Genomic DNA, 20966 nt, shown 5'->3' on the forward strand with positions numbered 1-20966 from the left:
AAGGATAACTGGGTTTTAGAATACACTTTGATTGCTTTCCCTATTACAAAAATAATGCACTTACTTCTTAAAAATATTGTCAGAGATGCAGTAACCAAATTTGCCACTTATAAAAATACACATTAATATTATTTCTTTAATAGAAATGAAACAATACCATAATAGTTATCACTGGGCCCATCTGTAACATTCTGAAACAGGAAACCAGGACTGACGTTGTACCCTCAAAAATGCCCCATATGCTAAAGGAGGAGTGTTGGGGGCATTTATCTTTCTCAAGTGAAGACCTAGGCTACCATGCATCTCTATTCTGCTGAAAGTTATTTGTGATGTTACTTCATGTATTTAGGAAATACTCATTTGATTTTTATTCTTGACGTTGTATTGTTTCAGCCCGCGGTCCTTAGACATGAACAGCAATGATATTCGTTATCTTCCAGATCCTCTAGGCATATGAGTGGGAGTTAGGAAAAGCTTGTGCAAATAGCTTTGGAAACTGAGTTACACATAAAAATCCTTGACTTTTGTTCTTCACAAAGGAACATGCTCATTTTTAAAGCAGAGACTCAATATAAATATTGTAAGAATTTCAATTTAATTTCACTTCAAATAAGGAACACTGCCTCTACACAGTCCATTGAGTTGGACAACATTTACTGAGTCAGTCCAGCCCCGTCCGAATGTCTCTACCTGTGGGTCTCCAAGTGCTGGGAAATTTGATGAAATGGGAACACTGCCCTCTCCCAGTGCACGGCCGGCCTCTCTTGCTATTAGCTGAGTAGGAAACAGAGGCCCACAGCAGACCAAGACAAGAACCGAGTAATAAACACCAGTGATTCCAAAACTCCAGACAGAATCTTGACTCCAGGACCAGCAGAAAATGAGGAGGCTGGAGAAACACCCTTTACCAGCAAGAGAACCAACAGATACGCATGGAATATATTGCCTTAATACCTGATGTGGGCGCTTGCCATCTGTCTTTCCCTTGACCACAAGTCAGGCAAGCTTTAAAACTCAGATGACAAGAAACGCTCTTAGAGTGTGCAGACTAAAAAGCAAACCTAGCAAAGCAGGAGTATTACTAAAGCACGGAATAAACTATTTACACAGAGCTCAGCCTTGTGTATATTTCCAAGCCGTGTTTAGTCTGTGGTGGAATATCTACTCCCAATGCCCAATTGAGAGGAAACACCTTCGTTGGCATTACTTTCCTTTTGTTGCCTAACTCTACCACAGGGGTCAGCAACACAACGCAATTTCTGGCAGCCAGCCCTCAATTCCTGCCGGCATCTCCCGGGGTCCGGAGTGAAAGGCCGGGATCACTGGCCCCAATACAAGTAACTCATGGCTCCCCTCAAGCGTCAGGCACTCCCCAGATGGTGCAGGCATTTTTCAAAGAAGCTCTGTTCTCCAGCACCTCAATCTCAATCTCATCAAGGGTGTGGTTCCATCACACAGAAGACAACACGACACCAGCCACACAGCCGTGGTAACAACTGACGTATTTTGAGGGCTTAGTGGCTTCACACACACACACGCCCTCTCTGAGGTTTTAAAGGCGTCTGCAGATACCTCCGTGTTGTCTTCATTTGATGGATCAGGGACCCCAGGCTCAAAGAGATTACACTGCTCCACGAGACACGGATAAATCCTTCATGACAACTACCGATGCTGCAGGCTGGGGAGTATGAGGAACAAAGCCAGATAAATTCATGAATCCATATTGCAAAGAGTATTCAAAAGCAAGCAAAAATAAAACAGCAGCAAGATACTACTACACATCCATTCAAGTGGCCAAAATCCAAAACCGTGACAACGCCAAACGCTGGCAAGGACGAAGAGCCACAGGAACGCTCATTCCCTGATGGTGGGATTCAAACCGGTACAGCCACGGCATGCTGGTGTCTTCCGAAACCAAACCTACTCGTACCAAGTGACCCAGTAATTCCGCCTCGGGTAACTGCCAGAAAGAGCTGAAAACTCAGCTCCACACAAACACCTGCACAGGGATGTTTACAGAATCTTTACCCAAAACGGCTGAAATGTGGAAGCAGACCAGAGTGTCTCTCAGAAGGTGAGAGGATAAACTGTGGTCCACGCAGACAATGGAATATTAGGCAACGTGAGCTATCAAGTCATGAAGACGTGGAGGAAATTTTAAGCGCCTAAGAAAAAGCTAAAGAAGCCAATCTGAAGAGTCTACATAACGTAATGATGCCAGCCGCAAGAAAAGACGAAAGTACAGAGACAGTGAAACGACCAACAGTTGCCAGGGTTTGGGGAGAGAAGGGGGTAAACAATCAGAGCATGGAAGACCTCTGTTGCTGTCGCTGTTTAGTCACTAAACAGTCACCAACTCTTTCCGACCCCATGGACTGTAGCCCCCCAGGCTCCTCTGTCCGTGGGATTCTCAGCAAGAGCACTGGAGTGGGTTGCCATTTCCTTCTCCAGGGGATCTTTCTGACCCAGGGATTGAACCCATGTCTCCTGTCCCCGGCACTGGTAGGAGGGTTCTCTACCACTGAACCACCTGTGAAGCCCAGGAGGCCTTTCAGAGCAGTGGGAACACGCTGCAGAACGCTGCAGTGGGGGCTGCGTGCCTTTACACATCCGTGCAGACCCACAGGAGACGCAGTGGTGAGTGAGCCCGGAGGTCTGCCGCAGACCGTGGGTGACGATCATGCATCAGGGCAGGTGCATCAGCTGTGACCTCCGTGCCAAATGGGGAGGGACAGCGATACTGGGGGACACTGTGCTTGTGGGTCAGAGAGGGTGTGTGGGAAAGCTCTGACCTTCCTCTCCATTCTGCTTCGAACCTAAAACGGCTGTAAGCAATCAAGTCTTCATTAAAAAACAGACAGACCAAAAGCCACCCAGCCGAAGAGGCGGGGGACCTTTGGTCAGACAGCAGGTAGCCGCTGTGGGATGGTGAGCAGAGGAATCACGTGGTCATGAGGGATCTCTGAAGCCTCAGGACACTGGGAGGAACATGCTAGAGAGAAGACAGGTGGGAAAGACGGCAGGAGCCAGGAGGGGTGTGCAGCAAGCCTGCCCGAGTGGGGGTCCTGGAAGGGCCAGCCTGGGGGACCCGGAGGAGTGGACGGCAGGGCGAGGGGGAGAGCGAGTGCCCGGGGACACAAGGTCAGAGATGAGAATCTCCAACGAGGCCACGGTCCCTGAGCCGAGCGTCAGGAAACATAGGGGCGTCAATGACCAGCACGGGCAAGTGGAGGAGGGCAGTCAGTCTGGGTAAAGGATGGCAGCTCGGTTCTCGTCATATTGGCTAAGTCTGTGATCAAAGCTTCCAGGAGAGCCCTGAGAGAAGAAAATGGCAGCCCACTCCAGTATTCTTGCATGGAGAATCCATTGGACGGAGGAGCCTGGCGGGCTACAGTCCATGGGGTCACAGAGGGCGGGACACGACTGGGCGCATGGCATAGGCGGAGTGTTAACGCAGGACAGCGGAGGTGAGATGTTCAAGAGAGTGTGGACACCAGCCTGGGGTTCCAGAGGAAGGTCTGGCGTCCCCCTCACGGAATGCCAAGGATCACGGGAGTGGGGAGGGTGGAGACAGCCAGAAGCCTGCTGGAGCCCACCCCTGCGGTCCACCCAGACTGAGGGGTCTGGAAGAACAGAGAGGCGGAGAAATAGAAGGATCCCAGGCAAACGGATGTCAGGGAACGAAGGCCAGGAGGACAATGGCGGGAAACACAGGATGGAAGCGGTCCCGAGGGCCAGACCACAAAGGCTCCTCCAAAGCCACTCCGAGCGGTGAGCGCCTCAGGACACGCTGCCGAGCAAAGCATTTTCTGTTTTCTGTCCCCTTTCATTGTGTGCACCAGAGTGGGTGGGATACGTCTTCTGTTCTACAGCTCACATTTTTTAAGTGGTTGTTTAATAATAGCAGGAAGAGCAATGCTCTGATGATATTATTTTAGGCATTCTATTGTTGCTTTTGCTTACTGGAGCCCCAGCACTCAGAATACCCAGTCTGCTGGGGAGATGTTTTCAGGAGGCCAATACCCGTCCAGTTGAGGAAACCATCCTTAGAGCAAGCATTGCCTCACCAAAACAAGGGTTGTAAATTACTCGTTGATTGACGCGCCCCGGCAACTCTAAAAGGATTCGTTTCAGCTCATCACTTGTGGGTTCAATTTTTCTGCAAAAGCTCTACCAGTTCTTAACTAGATAACCAAACTCGTTCAGGGACGACCATCCTTACCAGTTCCAAGAAATCTGCAGACAGTCTTGTTAATGAATAACGCAGGGTTTGAGAATCCCCTCACGGCCTTGCCCCACTGAGGGGAGGTTTTCCAGCTCAGCTCCTAAGGCACTCACGCCCTCGATCGGTCATCCGTGCTGCAACTCTGCAAACATCCCAACCCATCTGCGACCTCTGGAGAGGGCCCCGGTTTGGTGTGAGCAGGGGTCTTATCACAGCTCTCCAAGACCCGGGCCATGGGTGTGTCTCCACCCCTCCCAGGGGAATGTTTGGACATCACAACTGTGAGTCACGGAAGCAGTGGTGTCCTGGTGTCTCAGAGCAGGAAACCCTCAAGGTCATCTTTCAATGCAAAGACAGCCTAGCCTGATGGGTGAAAGGGCTGGGGAAGGGTTGTCCAACCTTCTGAGTGTGATGCACACGGCGATTCACAGGGAAATAAGAAGCCGGGTCTACAGTTCCCGTTCCTCCCCCAGATTCAGAGGTGGGATGCCCTCCAGGAATTTCCCCTGACTTTCCCAAAGCTGGGTTAGGTGCTCCTATGGCCCTGGGTTTGCACTGACTGTAGCATTTGCCAGCCTGGGTTGTATTGGCCTGTTTCTCTATTCCTCAGGAGACCGAAGCCCTCCTGGCGGGGGAGGGCAGGGTCTCCTCTCTGAAGCACAGCCAATGTACAGTGGAGGGTGTGGCCTGAAGCCACGCTGGGGCACATGTGTGGGATGAAGGCAGGATCCTGGGCCGGAGGGCAGATCTGCCAGGGAAACTGAGGCAGGGGGTTACCGAGTCCTCGGAAATCATCTGCTTAATGAAAGCAGACACAACATTTAGGACCCTCTGGTCCTTAAGTCGTGTGTGTGTGTGTGTGTGTGTGTGTGTGTATGCCTACACCATTAACACACGTGTGTGTGTTAGTCGTGTCTGACTCTCAGGGACTCCATGGACTGTAGCTGGCCAGGCTCCTCTGTTCATGGGATTTCCCAGACAAGAATACTGGAGTGGGTTCCCATTCCCTTCTCCAGGGCATCTTCCCAATCCAGGGATTGAGCCCTGGTCTCCCGTAGGTGAATTCTTTACCATCTGAGCCACCAGGGAAGCATTAACACACACATTCACAATTCTGTGAGTGTGCACTCACACACAAGGGTTGCACACTTTTCTCCTGGTTGGTACGAGAGGCAGCCCAGATGTGAAGAGCGTGATGGTTTAGACTCTGTCCTCACCAAGCCCCCTCCAGGGACTGGGTTCATGGTGCTGTCTCGGGAACTAAGTCAGAAATCAGCCTTCTCATTTAACTGACATTCCCAGAAGAACGTGGGCCACGCTCCCATGGGAGTTCCACCTCCCTTTGCCCAAGTTCTAGGTCACTCAGGCCCAGAAGAGTGACTAATGGTCTAGAGATGCCAGCACCCTAGGCAGGCATCACCATGCTTTGGAGAAGTTCACATGTCTGATCCTGAGAAGTAATCTGTCAAGAAGCATCACAAGACCAGTCGGAAAGGGGGCGTATGGAGGCTGCAGAAGGAAGGATTTATTCAGCTCCTGACTGCGTGACTCAGAACAGAGGACCCTCAATCATAACTTTATGGGCAGATTTTTCTCTTGGGTCTGCATCTTACTCCTCCATTCTTGCCTAAGAAAGAAAAGTTAGGGAGGAGTGTGGTGATGAGAAAAAAAAAAATCCCTGACTTAGGAAACCTGCCCGCTAGTAAATGAACAGTATGGCCATAGCACGTAGGACCCAACATCAAACCAAACACCTTTCTTGTGCGTAATAGTAACAGCAGCCTGTGCCTGACACACCGTAGGTGGTGTTTGTGTGTGCCAGTGCAGGCAACACAGGCTCAGATACTCCAGGAAAGCCGACAGTCCAAGAATAAATCAGTTGTGCCGGCTTCTGAATTAGGATCTGGTCTATGGGCAGCATCTTATCATTAGAAATGCATTTTTAAATGATATTTTGCTCAGACCAATATGGAAATTATTCCACTGTTTGGTACTCTTAACAGTTGATTTTGGAAGGAGGTAAGTTTAAAAAATAAAAAAAAAATTACTGATGGCATGAAAAGTGAGACCAATTTTAAAACTACCCAGATATTATTTTTAAATGGATTTTCTCATACAGAGATAAGCTATTTGCATATTAACACATTTTCTCTCTCTTGGTTAAACCAGGAAAAAAAATATGACAAAATGATAAGACCCATGAAGTTAACTGGTGATCAGAGGGTGTCCACCTGCCAGATGTCTTAAAACATAACATGAGATGTGAGGGATAAAGCAAAACCAAGACAGGAACATGCACTTGGGCTTTAAGAAAAATTCAAGGAAAGTGAAATAATCCCAAACTCAACACCAATGAGTTTGGCTTCTCACTCACTGAGTGGCTCCTGCTTCACACTCGAGGCTAATTAAAAAGCCGCCTCTTACGATGGGCTTGGCTTTGCTAATATCATCAATAGGAAAACTCAAGTGCAAACAGAGCTTCATATTCCAAACAGAGAACTTCTCTCATTTCCCTGCCACCTCTCCTTGGAAGTGTGAAATCTTTGCGTCAGAAGCTCTAGACCCAAATAAAGAGTTCAAGAGCTGCCTCTGTTGGAAGCATTTTGTCATCATGACCAGAGAGCGTTTCAATAACCGACTAGGGTGCTGGCTGGCCTCTGGGCTGCAAGAAAAAAATCTGAAGCTAACCGCTAGTGTCGTTCCCTACCCAGTGACAGCAGCTAGCCAAGAGCCAGACTCAGTTCCAAGGTATGTATGCATATTGTCAGTTCATTCCGGCAAGTAACAGTTCATCATTTATATATAATCAAGTCAGTGAGCTTCATTCTTCCTTAAGAGAAGGAAAAACAAAAAAACCTGAGAGCCAAATTATGTGAAACAGTTAAAGAGTAAGTGGGAAATGCCAAAAGCAGTAACATCATTTTTAAATAGTTGGGGGGTGGGGGGGAAGCCACACCTTCCTGGGGTTCTGTCTGCAAGTCTGTGACGGTGGGGAACAGCTGAGGTCTCGGGGGAAGGAAAAAAAGTAAAGAACAGCAGCACATCAGGGATCGTCCAAAGCTGGACGCCTCCACTCTTGCAAGCCTCAGTCCCAGATCCTTTCTGGGCAAACACACAGCCCGAGGAAACGAAAACTAGCAAAACAATCTCGGCACAGAACAATAGACGGAGTTTCGTTTTGGTTTCACACTCAGATATAACGTGGTTTCAATTTTTTGTTGTTGTTGCTATATTAATAAAACTCATAGAGTGGAGTTTGGAAGCGTTTGAAAGCTGGAGGACAGAAAGGCCCGCCGCTGCTCCTTAGCGTGCTTCGGCGACAGCAAAGTCGTGGGAAAGCGAGAAGACAGCTGTTTCCAGGCAAAGGGCCCAGGACTGTTCAGCATCAACCACCAGAGTCTCCAAAGCTCCAGAGAAACACGCCCAGAGCGACGCCCGGGCACATGTGTGGGGCTCCGAACAGCACGGGGCGCGCCTGTCCGCCCTTCCCGCCCCGGCCCCCTCGGGCGCCCGGCGCAGGTGAGGGCGCCCAGCGGCCAGGCGAGCCCGAGGTGTGAGTTCAAGTCCCGCGGACTCCCGGGTACCCTCACGCCGCGCGGGGCGCAACAAGCTCTGCCCTCTCGCTCCCGTCCCGAGGAGTCCCCTGACTCGCCCACAACAAAGGCGGCTCCCTAAGGCGTGCGCCATCGCAGCCCACGGGGGTCCCCGGCGGGGACCGGCCGGGAGAGTGCTCCTGGCGGCGGCGGCGCGCGCGCGCGCGACCCCCGGGCCCGGAGGGCGGCTCCGGCCGGGGACAAAGGGGCCGCGCGGGGCGCCAGGGCGCGGGGCGGGACGCCGGCAGCCCAGCCGGCCGGGACTCACCTTCGCGGCGGCCCGGCTGCTCTCCTCGTGGAGCAGGAGCGCGGCGAGCAGCAGCAGCAGCCAGACGCCGAGCCGGGGCCCCATGGCGGCGAGCCCGGGGCGGCGGGGACCGGCGCGGGGCGGCGAGGGACGGCAGAGCCGGCGGCCGGGCTCTCGCGGGCGGCGGCGGGCGGCTCACTCTGGCAGGGCCGGGGCTCGAGCGCGGCGCACCGTCCCGGGCGCGGCGGCTCGCGGCGGAGACCTGAGCGCGGCCAGGCGAGCTCCCCAATTTGTTGGCGCTGCCCCTCCCCTCGGCGGCGGGGGCGGGCAACGCCTCAAAGGGGGAGGACCCTGCGGCGCGGGTAAGAGGCCGCCGAGCGCGCGGCCGGGCGACTGTGGCCGCCGCGCGCCGGGACGCAGGGCTCTGCGCTCGGCACCCGCCGCCGCCCGCCGCGCGCCCCGCGCTCGCCTACCCGGCCGAGCTCCGAGGGCAGACGCGCGGGCCCGAGGCCGGCCCCGGAGGGCGATCGCGCCGCTCTTGCCGCCCGCGGCGCTGCCGGAGGGCGGATGCGAGCGGACCGCCGCCGCTGAAGCCAGGCCCGAGGTGAGAGCCGCCCCGAGACGCCGGGACCCGCCGGAGGGCAGGGACGCGGGCGCCCGGTGCCGCCGGGGGCTGCACGCTTGGCTCTCGGAGCGGGCAGGGGAGAGGCGATGGGGCGGCCGCTGCGGAGCGGCCCCAACCCGGGCCTGGGGGGGGCAGGCTCCCCTCTCCCCGGCGGGGTCGCAGGGCGGCTCTCGGTCCACTCCCCGCTTTCCTCCGTCTTGCGATCGGAGGCGGGCGGCGAGGATGCCCCCTCTCCGGCCAGGCTAAGCCCTCTTTGTCTCAATTTCCAGGCTCATAGGGACCGATCGGAGCCCAGAGGGGCCCGACTGGGAGCATGGACAGAGAGCTGCGCGCCGCCGCGCGCCCTGCCCTACGGCGGTAAGCGACTTTCTGCCCGGCCCCTGGGTCCCGCGCGCGCGTCCTTTTAGGAACTGCCACGCCGGGGCCACGCACTCACGGAGCTCTTCCTCTCCCACCCAGGTGGCTGCTGCTGGGGGCCGTGACCGTGGGGCTGCTGGCCCAGAGCGTCCTGGCGGTAAGTCCTGACTCTTGTTCTGGGCTGATTGGCGAGCCGGAGAGAATCTTGGCTCTTGGGTCACCATATTGGCACTTGGTTGGGTCACCGAGTAACCTTGCCAGAAGGCAACTTGTGCATGCTCACCTGAGCGTGGGTCTGTGTGTGTGTGTGTATGTGTGTGTGTATACGCGCGCTCCCGCTCCCCTTGTGTGCTTGTGTGTCTTGGGCAGCCGGTACCAAGCCCAGGCTTTGAGAAAGTTCGCCTTCCCCGAGGACTCTGGTTTGCCTTCTCTTGGGTTCCCCTTCAATCCTGTGCGTTACAGGCCTCGGCTCATCCTTGGGAACCAATAATTAAAAACATGACCCGCCGCATCCTTTCCCCTTGTTTGAGCAAAGCCAGTCGTTAGAAGCAAAGCTTGGCCTTAGGGTCTCTAGGCAGTCAGACACGTGGTTCCCAGGCGCCAGGCTTGGGAGGAGAATGGCCTGTGTGGCATCAGAAACTGGTGTGGGGTCCTGCCCTTGGCAGAGTTTTCTTGTCCTTTTGAATGAGGGGCTCTGGGAGGAGGGGGGCAGGAGGACCTGGGACTTCGTACTCCTGGAAACTGGGAGAGGGAACAATGGCAGAAAGTACCGTTTTCTTGCAAGATGTGCCCTGGCCAGGCCCGAGCCAAGGTGGGGCTGTTAAGGCTCCCACCAGGGACCCTGTTTCCCGAGTGCCTCCCCTCAAGCCCTGCCTTTCGAAATGACTCTGTGAGCATTGTTCCTGCGCCATGATTGCACTGTGGGATGTTGTGCCCTGTCACCGGAGCCGCTTCGCTTGAGCTCCGTGTGGTGTGGCTGGGCTGTCGCAGGTCTGCTGGTTGCTTTCAGTTGAGGACCCAAATGTTTAAGGTGGGACTGAAAATCGAGGAGACTTACCAGGGTCCTGGATTCCCCTTCTCCTCCTCTGTCTGCTGGAATATCGGAGCATCTGGTGTCCGGGGGGCTCCCCTGAGCGCCTCCCCCCTCCCCCCCTTCCCCGGCATCCCCACTCTGAGTAGTGGAGAGCTGTGTTCATGGCTTGGTTTAAATTCTGTTATTTCAACATTTTTCCGTCCTCATGTGACACAGCCAAGGATTTTTGCAGACTGAGAGCGAGGAAGCTCTGTCCAGCCTGGGGAGGAACCTGGAGCCTCACCTTTCTGCCATCTTCTCCTCCAGGTCAGGGCCCAGATTGGGAGTCAGAAGAGAACTCCGTAGACTTTGACCAGAGGGTTCTAGGCCAGTTTTCTTCCAGCTCAGGCTGTGTCTCGTTCCTTTCCACACATCCCAGATTTAAGATCAGAGACTAGATATTTGAACCAGCCCATCGACCCTTATGAATCCTTATGCACACATGACATGCAAGACTTGGCTCAGAGCTGGGAGCGGGGGCAATACACACACACACACACACACACACACACACACACACACTCAGAGAAGGAGCAGGTGACCCCTGCAAAGGAAGACGCCCTGTCCCGCCTGGTCTGTGCACTGTCCAGCTCTCTCCCTCACCCCCTTGTCCCCTTTAACCACTTTGGTAAACATGAGCGTTTTCCTTCCAGAGGATGATGAGAATCTGACGTGGGACTGAGCCTAAAATTGGCAGAAAGGGCCCTGTGTCAGAAGTGTGTGTGTGTGTGTGCACACTCACTCGTGTCTGACTCTCTGCAACCCCATGGACTGCAGCCCACCAGGCTCGTCTGTCTGTAAGCTTCTCCAGGCAAGAATCCTGGAGTGGGTTGCTATTCCCTTCTCCAGGGGATCTTCCCAGAGATCGAACCCGCGTGGCAGGCAGGTTCTTTAACGCTAGCAGCACGTGGGAAGCGCCCATGTCAGAAGACCTGGGAACTAAAGGCAGCTCTGCCCTGATCTGCTCAATCCTGAGCCAGGTTCCATCATTCTCAGCAGGAAGAGGACATCCCCCAGCTTGTGGGATACAGCACACCTGTGCCTATCCCTAACGCCTCTGAGACGCTGCAGACCCATCCGAGTCCCTGCCGCCTGGCCCTTCGATGGGACGCAGAGCGTTTATTGCCTAGCAGTGCTTCTCAGAGGACAGTCCTTAGACAGACCCTTACCTGCATCCGGAAAGGCTGGTTAAAAATTCAGAACTCTGGTCCACATCTCAAATCTCCTGATCAGACTTTCTGGGGTGGACTGGGTGTCTACATTCCCACTTGGTGCTGAAGTTTAGGAACCACTGAGTTAGGGTATTGGATTGGAAGGCATTGGAGTCCCTTGTGGGTTTATTTCATTTCTCTTTGCTTTAGACTCTAAAAAACAGATACTTCTGGGTCATTTTACTAGAGACATATTGCTACAAATTATTCAACAGGCATGGCATTTGTAATGTTCAACAATAGACTTTCCACTTAACTATCTTCTTATTGACCACTGGCTTTAATTACTGTTACTCTTACAATAGTGCCTTAATCCTTGACTGTATTTATTAAAAATCCTTTCCCCCTTGTGGCTAGTCCAGCTTCTATCTGCCACACTCAGGAATCCTGTTTCTTTGCCCATTTGTGCCAGTCTTCCCAGGGGTAGGTCAGTTTAGTAAAACTGGCTGCTGATCGTAACCTGAAGAGTTATGTGGCAGAAGCAGCTGACAATGGCTAGCAGAGGAAGTGAATAATTAATTAATGAATACTTGCTATGAGCAGATCTGTGTGCCTTAATCCATCTAAGCCTCATAGAAAAGCACAGCTACCTGAGTAGGTAACTCTTATTATCCCCATTTTGCAGAGTAGAAAACAGAGGCACAGAGAGTTTAAGCACACCTCGCCCACGGTGTCTCTCTGTAGGCAGCGGGTGTGAACCCAGGCGCCTCACCACAGCTCGATTTCCCAGGATCAGACTATAAGTCAACTACTGAGTTTCAACAGTTGGGTCTCCTGGCTGTGGTTTCCTTGCTCTGGACAGACGTGAGCCGAATAAAGCCCACCGGCTGATTTCCGGGAAGGGAAGTCACTCCTGCCTCCTCTGCTGCTCTGCTCTGAAGAGCAGGAGCCCAGAGCAAGGGAGAGGCCACTCAACCTGGCGTCCAGTGGGAGGAAAGGCCGCAGTCCCCCAGCAGCCTGCGCTTGGGGCCCAGGGGGGACACACACGGTCTGGGGGGTGGGGGGGTGGCCCCCTGTCGCTGTGCCTTCCTGCAGCTGCCCGGCCTGCGGGCGGGGCCAGGCTGTGGGTGCCCGGCAGGCGGCCTGTCCTCAGTGACCACAGCCCTGACTTTGAAGATGGGTTGCCTGGGCACGTGAGCCCCCACAGATCACTGTTGCCTCTTATCTCCAGAGATGGGATGGCAGCCTTACAGATCTAGGAGGGCAGTCCTGTGTGGTTCTGGGGGTGGGGGGGAAATTCCAGAGAACAAAGACCTTCCCAGAGATCAAACATGCTGTGGGCTGGGCTGACCTCCTGACCCCAGCCGGGACCTTAGATTCTCCAGGTATCAGGGGCCAGCTAGGAGAGCCGGACACACAGGCGCTGTGTGGCCCCAGGAAGTGCTGGGCTCCAGACTGCCTTCCCACCAGCTTGGATTTCCAGGCGCCTCCCATGGCTCCAGGCTCTGGAAAATTCTCTGGGTGCTCCTGCACGCTGCCACGCCTTTCCCTCCCTCCAAGGAAAGAAGAGAAAGAGAAGGAATCTGTTCTTCAGGTTCTCTCTTCTTCCAATCAGCTTATCGATAAGTTATGGCAAGTGGATTGCACGCATTCCCCATGCTCGCCTCCTGGAGAGCAGGGCTTCCCTAGAGTTCCCCGGAGCTCTGGTCCTATTGTTCAAAGCCCAAGTCCCTCTGAAGAAGGGAAATATCACAAGGTTCCTCCTCTGTTAATGGAAAATCAAGCAAGTCTGCAGCTCTCTGGTACGCTCTTAAAGTACTCCTCTCTGCGTGGTTTGTCTGACCGCTGAAGTTGATAATGTCAGAGAGTTGTCACAGCATCCCAGAGCAGACGCAGGTACAAGGGGGTCAGAGGGCCCCTGGCTTCCCCACTGCCCATGGGTATACCTAGAACCAGAGAATGGGGAGGAAAGTGGAATTCAAGTGAAAAGTCCTAGAATAGAACACAAGGATTTTACTAAAATAATAAAAATCAAAGCATGGTCTGTCTTCCTGAGGAGAGGGTAAAAGAACAGTAGGCGACCAGCTTCAATTAGATGATAGAGAAAATGCGAGAGGAAGATACCAGTGCGACAGGATAACCCTTTTCAATGACGATAATGTAATGAAGGTCTTAGCACGTGGAAGGTGGTGGTTTTGGATGTCTGGTACTTTCAGTCTGAAAAAGAGCTAAGAACCCTTGATTAGAGGACTTTAGAGGAGGCTGTGAAGTCAACCTCCTGGTGGCGTCATCGCCGATGTGGAAGGCAGTGGGTGAGTGGTGGGCCCAGGCGTCAGCTGGTTCTGTGCAGGAGTCGGTGACCTCTGAGGCCAGGGACCACACGGCAGAGTTGGGGGGTGACCAAGCTCCACCCGGGCATGGCTCCTAACAGGCTGGGTGACCCCAGAGCCCAGTCACTGAACATTGCGAGGCAGGGCTGGTGTCTGCGCTGGGATGCTCCTGGGGGTCAGTCACCCTGGGCAGTCGTAGAGTCAGAGCTGAGGACGGGGGTCCCCCGCCTGTCCCAGGCCCGTCCCCAGGCTGGACCCTCGCACTTCCCAGCTTAACCCCAGGAAAGGGGGTGCTGTTGCAGGCAGGCACCTAGGCTGCTGCAGAGTTGACTGTAATATGCTGCTCGGGGCTGCTTATCTGCGGCCGGGGTTGGGGAGCTTGTGTGAACAATACCTGATCAGCTGCAGTGAGAGGACATAGGTTATCTGTGGTCACCTCCTGGCCCCTCCCTGGTGGCTGCTCCCACCCTTAATGAGACTCTCCAGGGGACAAGCCTGAATGACTCACTCACCCTGGTTTCATCACCTCCCTAGGGGTCTGTGACTTTTTTCCCTTTTCTGATTATCTATGAAAGAGGATTAGGCAAAGATCCCTTGGAGGAGGGCATGGCAAGCCACTCCAGTGTTCTTGCCTAGAGAAACTCAAGGACAGAGGAGCCAGGTGGGGCCACAGTTCATAGGGTCGAAAAGAGCTGGACCCGAGTGGAGCCGGTTAGCTCATGCCCACGCGAAAGAGGACTAGAAGGTGTCTAATCTTAGGGAGACTGTCTGGGTTTCTTTAGCCCTGTGCATGTGGTCAGGGAGGGAATTTCAAAGGACCGGCCTACAGCCCCGCCACACCCCCTGGATCCTAAGCCCTCGGGCGCCTGGATCAGCCTCCCGTGTTGGAGTCTCCTATCCCTGCCCCACCCCGTACTGGGTGTTCTGTTCGGATATGATCCACCGTGCTCCACGAGGCTGCCCCTGAAGCCACGAGTTCTTCTGTCAGGACAGTGCTCCTCTCAGCGCAGTGTGGGACCCCAGATCAGATCCTGGAAGAGACAGAGGACACTGGTGGAAAAACTGGGCAATGCTGACAGTCTGTGATTTGGTGAATGCACTCGTGTTAATCTCTAGTTCTGACACAAATGGGCAGAAGTTACGTAAAACTTTGACATGACATCCTCGTGTCTGGGTGAAGGGTTGAGTGGGGACTCCAAACTCTCTTTGCAACTTTCTGGCCAGTAGCATTCATTTCAAAGTAAAATCCTGCAGATACGAGTTTGCTCAGGCTCCAGGAAGTGGTGATGGACAGGGGAGCCTGGCGTGCTGCAGTCCAGGGAGTCGGAAAGAGCTGGACACGACTGAGCAACTGAACGGGCTGACTGAGAAGTCACGAACCACTCACTCCAAGCATGCCCCGTCCAGACAGACAGGTGCGCAGCGGGTGCAGAGGCAGCAAGTGTACCCCAGGGACCAGCGAGAGGGAATCGTGTCCCCGCGCTGTGCTCTGATAGGGAAAGCAAACAGAAGGCCCTTCTGTGTCTTCAGAAATCTAGCAGAAGTGGCCCCTGCCAGGGGCAAGGGCTTTGGTCCCCACAGCGGGTGGAGTTCTTTAACAGGAAGGGGTGGAAAGGCGTCTTCATGGAGTTTCCATAGCTCGGCATCTCCAAGGGGCCTCAGGGCTGAGCTACAATGGCCTCCCTCTTCTTGCCCGTCTGGTGGGAGGAGGCGGGGGCGGTGGTGGGGGGAACGTGGTTGCAGGGGTGTTTGCTGAGTTCAGGATGGCACAGCAGGTTTGCAGGACAGTGTCATTTGCAGGAGAGCTTTCCATGCTCACACCTCTGGCTCACCAGCTTGTCAGGCCAGCGTCCCCAGGGGCTGTACAGGAAAGGAGAGCGCCACGCCCAGCCCCTTGCATGTCTAGGACACTCGGTGGACAGCAGCGATGCAGGTCCAGGGTCCCCGAGGCCCCATTCCACACAGGCTCCCTGGATGGCTGAGGAATTCGGAGCAGTCATTAAGCGACCACAGCTGCTACTGCAGTCATGGGTCAGGAGCAAGGATGGCCAGTGGCCAGCGGTGGTCACCTCACACTTCGCCTCTGTCACCACCCCCAGGAGCAGAGCAGCCCTGGCCAGCTCTGTGTTGAAGCTTTTGCCACACCCTGTCACTCCCCGCAGCAGCCTGAAGCCCCCGCGACATGAAGGACACCCTGCCCTGGCCGGTCAGAGGCCGCCTGTAGTGTATGTCAGAATCCCGCGCCCAGCCGGAGCGTCTGTCCCTTGGAAATGACCTTTTTCAGAGTCTAATTAAAGTGCCCCCCGCCCAAATTACCATTAGAGAGCCAGGACTTTAAATCATCGTCCATAACCTGTGTAGACAGTAAGCGTTTGTCTTGACTCGTGTAATTACCTCCACTGGAGTGACAGACACCGCAACCCAAGGCGTTGGGCACTGAGCCTCTCTCCTCCAGGCCTGCTTCACCTGGCACCGTACGAGCCAGGGCCTGAAACGGGGTGGGCACCCAGTGAAGGGTCCGTTCCGGACATGAGTGAAGGGGCGGCGAGTTGCAAGTCCTGAAACAGACCTATTGGACGAGAAATACACTCAGGGAGCATCGAGGGAAGCTGAGATTAAAATACAGCTGTTCTCTGTGTGGATTTTTCCCCCAATTAAATGCTGCCCCTCGCCGGCTGAAGCTAGCTGTTCATGATGATAAAGGAACCGCTGATCTGTCTGTGAAAGATTTGCGTTTTTTCCGAGGGATTGTGTCGGCCCCACCCCTGAAATTCCTATTCTGTTGCTTTTGCCCAGGTCAGTGATCTCCCATGTGGGAATTGCGGAAGAATTTGTGTTGCTGGATTACACAGGCCGATTTTCTGGTACCTGGTGGGAATTACATAATGCTGTGTTTTTCTGCGTGTCGAGCACTTCTGGGTGCGTGTCTGTCTTTGTGTGGCCGTGTGGGCCCCGTGAGCAGAGGGAAGGGCTTGTGCTCGGGGACACGGTCAAAGGCACGTGCTCCCTGGGTGCCTCCCCGCTCTGGTTTGTCCATTAGAAAAAAAGAAAGCTGACGAGCAACTGCTGGGCAGAAACTGCAGACTGATGGAAGGAGGGGCACGGTGACGGACCCACAGCCCTCCCCGCCTCTGCCATCACCCCTGTCCCTGCCTCCAGGTTGGAGAAAGGGAGGGGTCCCCGACAAGGGTCTCTGTGGACTCCCCCGGGATCAACTTATGACAGAGGAGCCCCTAAGGAAGCTTCCAGCATTCCAGAACCCCAGGGGCAGCTAAAATCTCCCATGGGAGGAACACAGCAGTGTGGTGCCAGAGACGGATCCCAGCCCACAGTTCCGATCACCCCGCTTAACAGGTGTGCAGACTGAGGCACACGGGTTAGGGCGCTTATCGAGGGCAATAAGGAGTGAAGCCCAGGACGGGCTGGTTCCGTAGCCCTGCTCTTACCATGGTGCTAGGCCAGCAGATCTGACCCACAGGGTGTGTGTGCACACTCGAAATATGCAAAATGTTGGCTATGTAAGCGGTACATACGTGTGTTACCTGTGTGCCTCGTCATCTGCATGGGATATAGATAGACGGTTACAGGTAGATAGATGATTGATGGAGATAGAAACACGCAAAATGTTGGGTTTGTAAAATGCACGTATGTATGTTTGCAGAAGGTGATGGCACCCCACTCCAGTACTCTTGCCTGGAAAATCCCATGGACGGAGGAGCCTGGTGGGCTGCAGTCCATGGGGTTTCGAAGAGTTGGACACGACTGAAGTGACTTAGCAGCAGCAGCAGCATATATACATGTATACATTGTTATCTACATGGAACATAAGTGACATGTTAGTCGATCAGTCGTATCTGACTCTTTGCGACCCTATGGACTGGTACTTGCCAGACTCCTGTGTCCGTGGGATTGTCCAGGCAAGAATAGTGGAGTGGGCTGCCATTTCCTTCTCCAGATTTGTAATATAGATAGATGGTAAATGATTATAGGCATATAGATGATTGACAGAGATGGAAAGATAGACAGATGATGATAGATGAAGTGATGGATGATAGATGGACAGGTAGGTAGATAGTGGATGGACAGATGGGCCTCCCTGGTGGCTCAGATGGAAAAGAATCTGCCTGCAATGCAGAAGACCCGGGTTCAATCCCTGGGTCAGGAAGATCCCCCTTCTAAGGGAATGGCTATCCTCTTTAGTATTCTTGCATGAAGAATTCCATGGACAGAGGAGTCTGGTGGGCTGTGGTCCTTGGGGCCTCAAAGGGTCGGACATGACTGAGCAACTAACCCATGTAGAGATGGAGAGATAGATATGGAAATGAGAGGGAGAAATAAAGAACATAAGACACTCACACTCTCAAACACACACACACACGGCCCTTGGATGCCCCAGCTCCTTTCTCCATGAGGGCTCCCCAGGCAGGAGGAGAATGACTGTCTATAGACGATGTCAGGCAGACCTCTAGGGAGCATCTTTCTGGGGTCCCTCTGCAGAGGGACTGGTGTGCGTGCGTGATGACCAGCGGCTTGTGAACACTGAGAACAGAGACTAGAAAGGCTGCAAGAGGAGAGCCCCTCAGGGGAGGACACGGGAGCAGGTGGGGGAGCTGAGCAGGACAAAGTCCCCAAACCCTCCTACTCCGGGTCCTTTTCAAAATCCCAAGCAGTGGAGACGAGTGTACTGCAGCCACTCAAGGGCGGGGCCGTGCAAACACAGCATCCTCTCAGAGCAGATGGAGAGCCTGTTGGAAAACTGGGAGTCCTGACATGGAGAGAGATTTACTGAAACCCCCAGGGAGTAAGAGACCCTCCTAAATTATCTTGGCTGTGCAGGGGACCCCCGGACAGCAGCGGCCGGATGCCAGACTCCTTTTTCCTGGGCTGGTGCCAGGCTCCCTGCACGGGGTCTGCCTGACCACTGTGTTTTCTGTCCTGATGTTTTTCACCGGAGTTCCCACACATCTACATGTAGACAGGCGTGGTCTCTTAAAGAGCATCGCAGCATCTGGGTTGGAGTCCCATGACCAGAAAAGGTCACTTTCCCTTTCTCTGTCTCCTTTTCTTTGTATTACTATAAAACAGGAACGTTGATACCTGTGTCACAAGTCATGGTGAGATCATTTACGACCTGACTCTGCTAGGAATAATGTTCACTCACAAGCTGTGTGCATCAGTCCTTCATGGGCTCAGGTCTGGGTAACTGAGGAGAACAGGCCAAGAGCAGTGAAAGGGGGGTGTTCTGAGTATGTGCACGTGTGTGTGTGTTTGCACACACATGGATTTGGGTAGGCGTTTCCAACTGTCTGACGGAATTTGTAAGTTAGACATGCCACCTGAAGTGTCCATGGGGAGCAGGCAGCCCACAGAGGCCCCACTTTCGAGGGGAGAAGAGCCATTGTGGGCTCATTGCTGCAGCACACGTGCCCTGTGTGTGGCCCGGGGGGCAGAGGAGAGGAGCGTCCCTGCCCAGACGGGCACCGGGACACTGAGACCCTGTCTGGGGGGAGCAGCCGAAAGGCCAGGAGCCGGAGCTGGGCCCCTGGGCCCCACTGCGTGTGCGTCCACTTGGTGAGATGGGTGCCGGGGCGTCTTCCCAAAGCCTTTGGATGGCTGTTTGTACTTTCCAAGTTTGAAAAGCACCCGCCAAGCGGAGAATGTTAATTTTAATTAAAGTCAGGTCAAGGTGTGACTAAATTATTTCCAGAACAAATGGAAACACTTACAAAGAACATGTTGTTCAAAGAATTCTGAGATCCAAGTATCAGTTAACAAAGCAAGAAAACTCAAGAGGCTTTGATTTGGCACCGTGGCACAGAAGACACACCCAGGGCCTCAGGAGAGGATGTCATCCTCTAAGGGGCAGAGGCCGCCCCCAGCCTTCGCCTACAAGCATCAGCAGGGCTGGCTCACGCGGGGTCCCCCGGTCAGGTGCAACGGACACGCACCCACCCGTGTCCTCCGGGGCGCCCAGGTGAGCGCAGCCAGTGGGGCCCTCAAACAGGAAGAGTCCGGCGAGAAGTCCCAGAGGGACAGTCACCCCCCTCCTTTTCTTCCTTACTTGGTCATGGTCCTGACTGTCAGAACCGTCCAAATACGGGCCTGAGACTCTCCTTTCCTGTCTGAAATCCACCTTCCTTTCCTACCAGCCCCCACCAGGTTTGCCTGCTTCCCTCCCCGCCCCACCCCTCCTCTCCAAGACAATCTTAGCTCAGACAGGATTTCCTTCATCTTAGTCATCAGCTTTTATGGCCCAGCCTCCCCTTCCCGATGCAAAACAAGGAATGTTCACAGCAAACAGCCTGAAATGATTTGTATACCTTATGCCAGTGTGTGTAGATATCAGGTTTTATGTCTGTTTATCAACATCAAAATGTCAGAGACTTGAAAAGGAAATGCGCTTGTGCTCGTGAAGTCACACGGTGCAGGGATTTGGGGGCTGTCTGCCTTGGCTTTTGTGAAACTGCAGAAGAGCAAACACGTTCAGTTTCCTCCCATTTCTGAAATGCTGCACAGTTTAAAACCACAATGACAATTTTGGCAAAAATCATCCGTGTTTGAAATGATGGTAGGGAACAGGTCTGGTTCCCACTGTCACAGAGGAACAGGCCCTGGGGGCTTGAGACGACACAGTCCTTCCAAGCGTTAGAGGATTTCCTGCAGCTTCCAGGGAAAATGTAGTCTTCATAGTCTATCAAGTGATTTTCTGAGGAGCCAGAAAACCTCAGTTACAGGAACAGAAATACAGTTGTCAGATCTGTTCTTGATTAAAACGGAAGCTCAGCCATCGGCCAGTCGTAGACCCAGGCGCTGGGGCCTGAGGCACAGCCTACTGTATGAGGTCCAAGGCCCCTCTGGCCACTGGTGACCCGGTCCTTGGACCTGGCTCTGCCTTGTGGTTGGATTGGCACCGCATTTGAGCCCTTGAGCTGTGATTGGTCCGTGAGCCTGAGCTCCTGCCCTATGATTCGTGGGGGAGCCTGAGCTCCTGAGCTGTGATTGGTGGGTGGGTCTGAGCTCCTGCACTGTGATTGGCGAGGGATTTCTTTGCTTTTCAATGGGAGCGGTTTGTTATCTAGAAATTGGAATGTCATGTTCTAGAAATAAATGAATTACTTTACTCCAGAGGGGGAAGGAAGTAAGGTTAGTCATGCTCACTCTGGATTTTTTTTAAGCCCCAAAATTCCTTAATTAGGAAGTAAAAGCAGTTGAGACGCGCCTTGACTCCTGTCTAGAAGTTCCAGAATAGGGAATGTCTGTCTGCACCGCAGTGATGCTTCAAATTTAGAAAGGCTTGTTCCGCAAGCAGAGTCAAACCTGGGCCATCCGTTCTGTGTGCACTAAAGTGAGAGCAAAGCCAGCACAG

The 20966-nt window shown here is 53.8% G+C and overlaps 2 protein-coding genes across 2 annotated transcripts in view; one reads left to right on the forward strand and one right to left on the reverse strand.

The window, feature by feature from the left end:
* COL4A1 (collagen type IV alpha 1 chain) overlaps window positions 1-8333 on the reverse strand; it is a 133314-nt gene extending 124981 nt beyond the window's left edge. The window contains exon 1 of the mRNA XM_027557963.1: window positions 8087-8333. Within this exon, the coding sequence (XP_027413764.1) occupies window positions 8087-8170 (84 nt within the window). The 5' untranslated portion in view covers window positions 8171-8333. The remainder of the gene's footprint in view (window positions 1-8086) is intronic.
* A 101-nt stretch (window positions 8334-8434) lies between these two features.
* The window catches only part of COL4A2 (collagen type IV alpha 2 chain), a 160376-nt gene continuing 147844 nt past the window's right edge, over window positions 8435-20966 (forward strand). Inside the window, exons 1-3 of the mRNA XM_027557962.1 lie at window positions 8435-8669; window positions 8960-9047; window positions 9150-9204. Coding sequence (XP_027413763.1) covers window positions 9004-9047; window positions 9150-9204 — 99 coding nt within the window. The 5' untranslated portion in view covers window positions 8435-8669; window positions 8960-9003. The remainder of the gene's footprint in view (window positions 8670-8959; window positions 9048-9149; window positions 9205-20966) is intronic.

Source organism: Bos indicus x Bos taurus, chromosome 12 (assembly GCF_003369695.1).
Source record: "Bos indicus x Bos taurus breed Angus x Brahman F1 hybrid chromosome 12, Bos_hybrid_MaternalHap_v2.0, whole genome shotgun sequence".
NCBI classification, from domain to species: domain Eukaryota; kingdom Metazoa; phylum Chordata; class Mammalia; order Artiodactyla; family Bovidae; genus Bos; species Bos indicus x Bos taurus.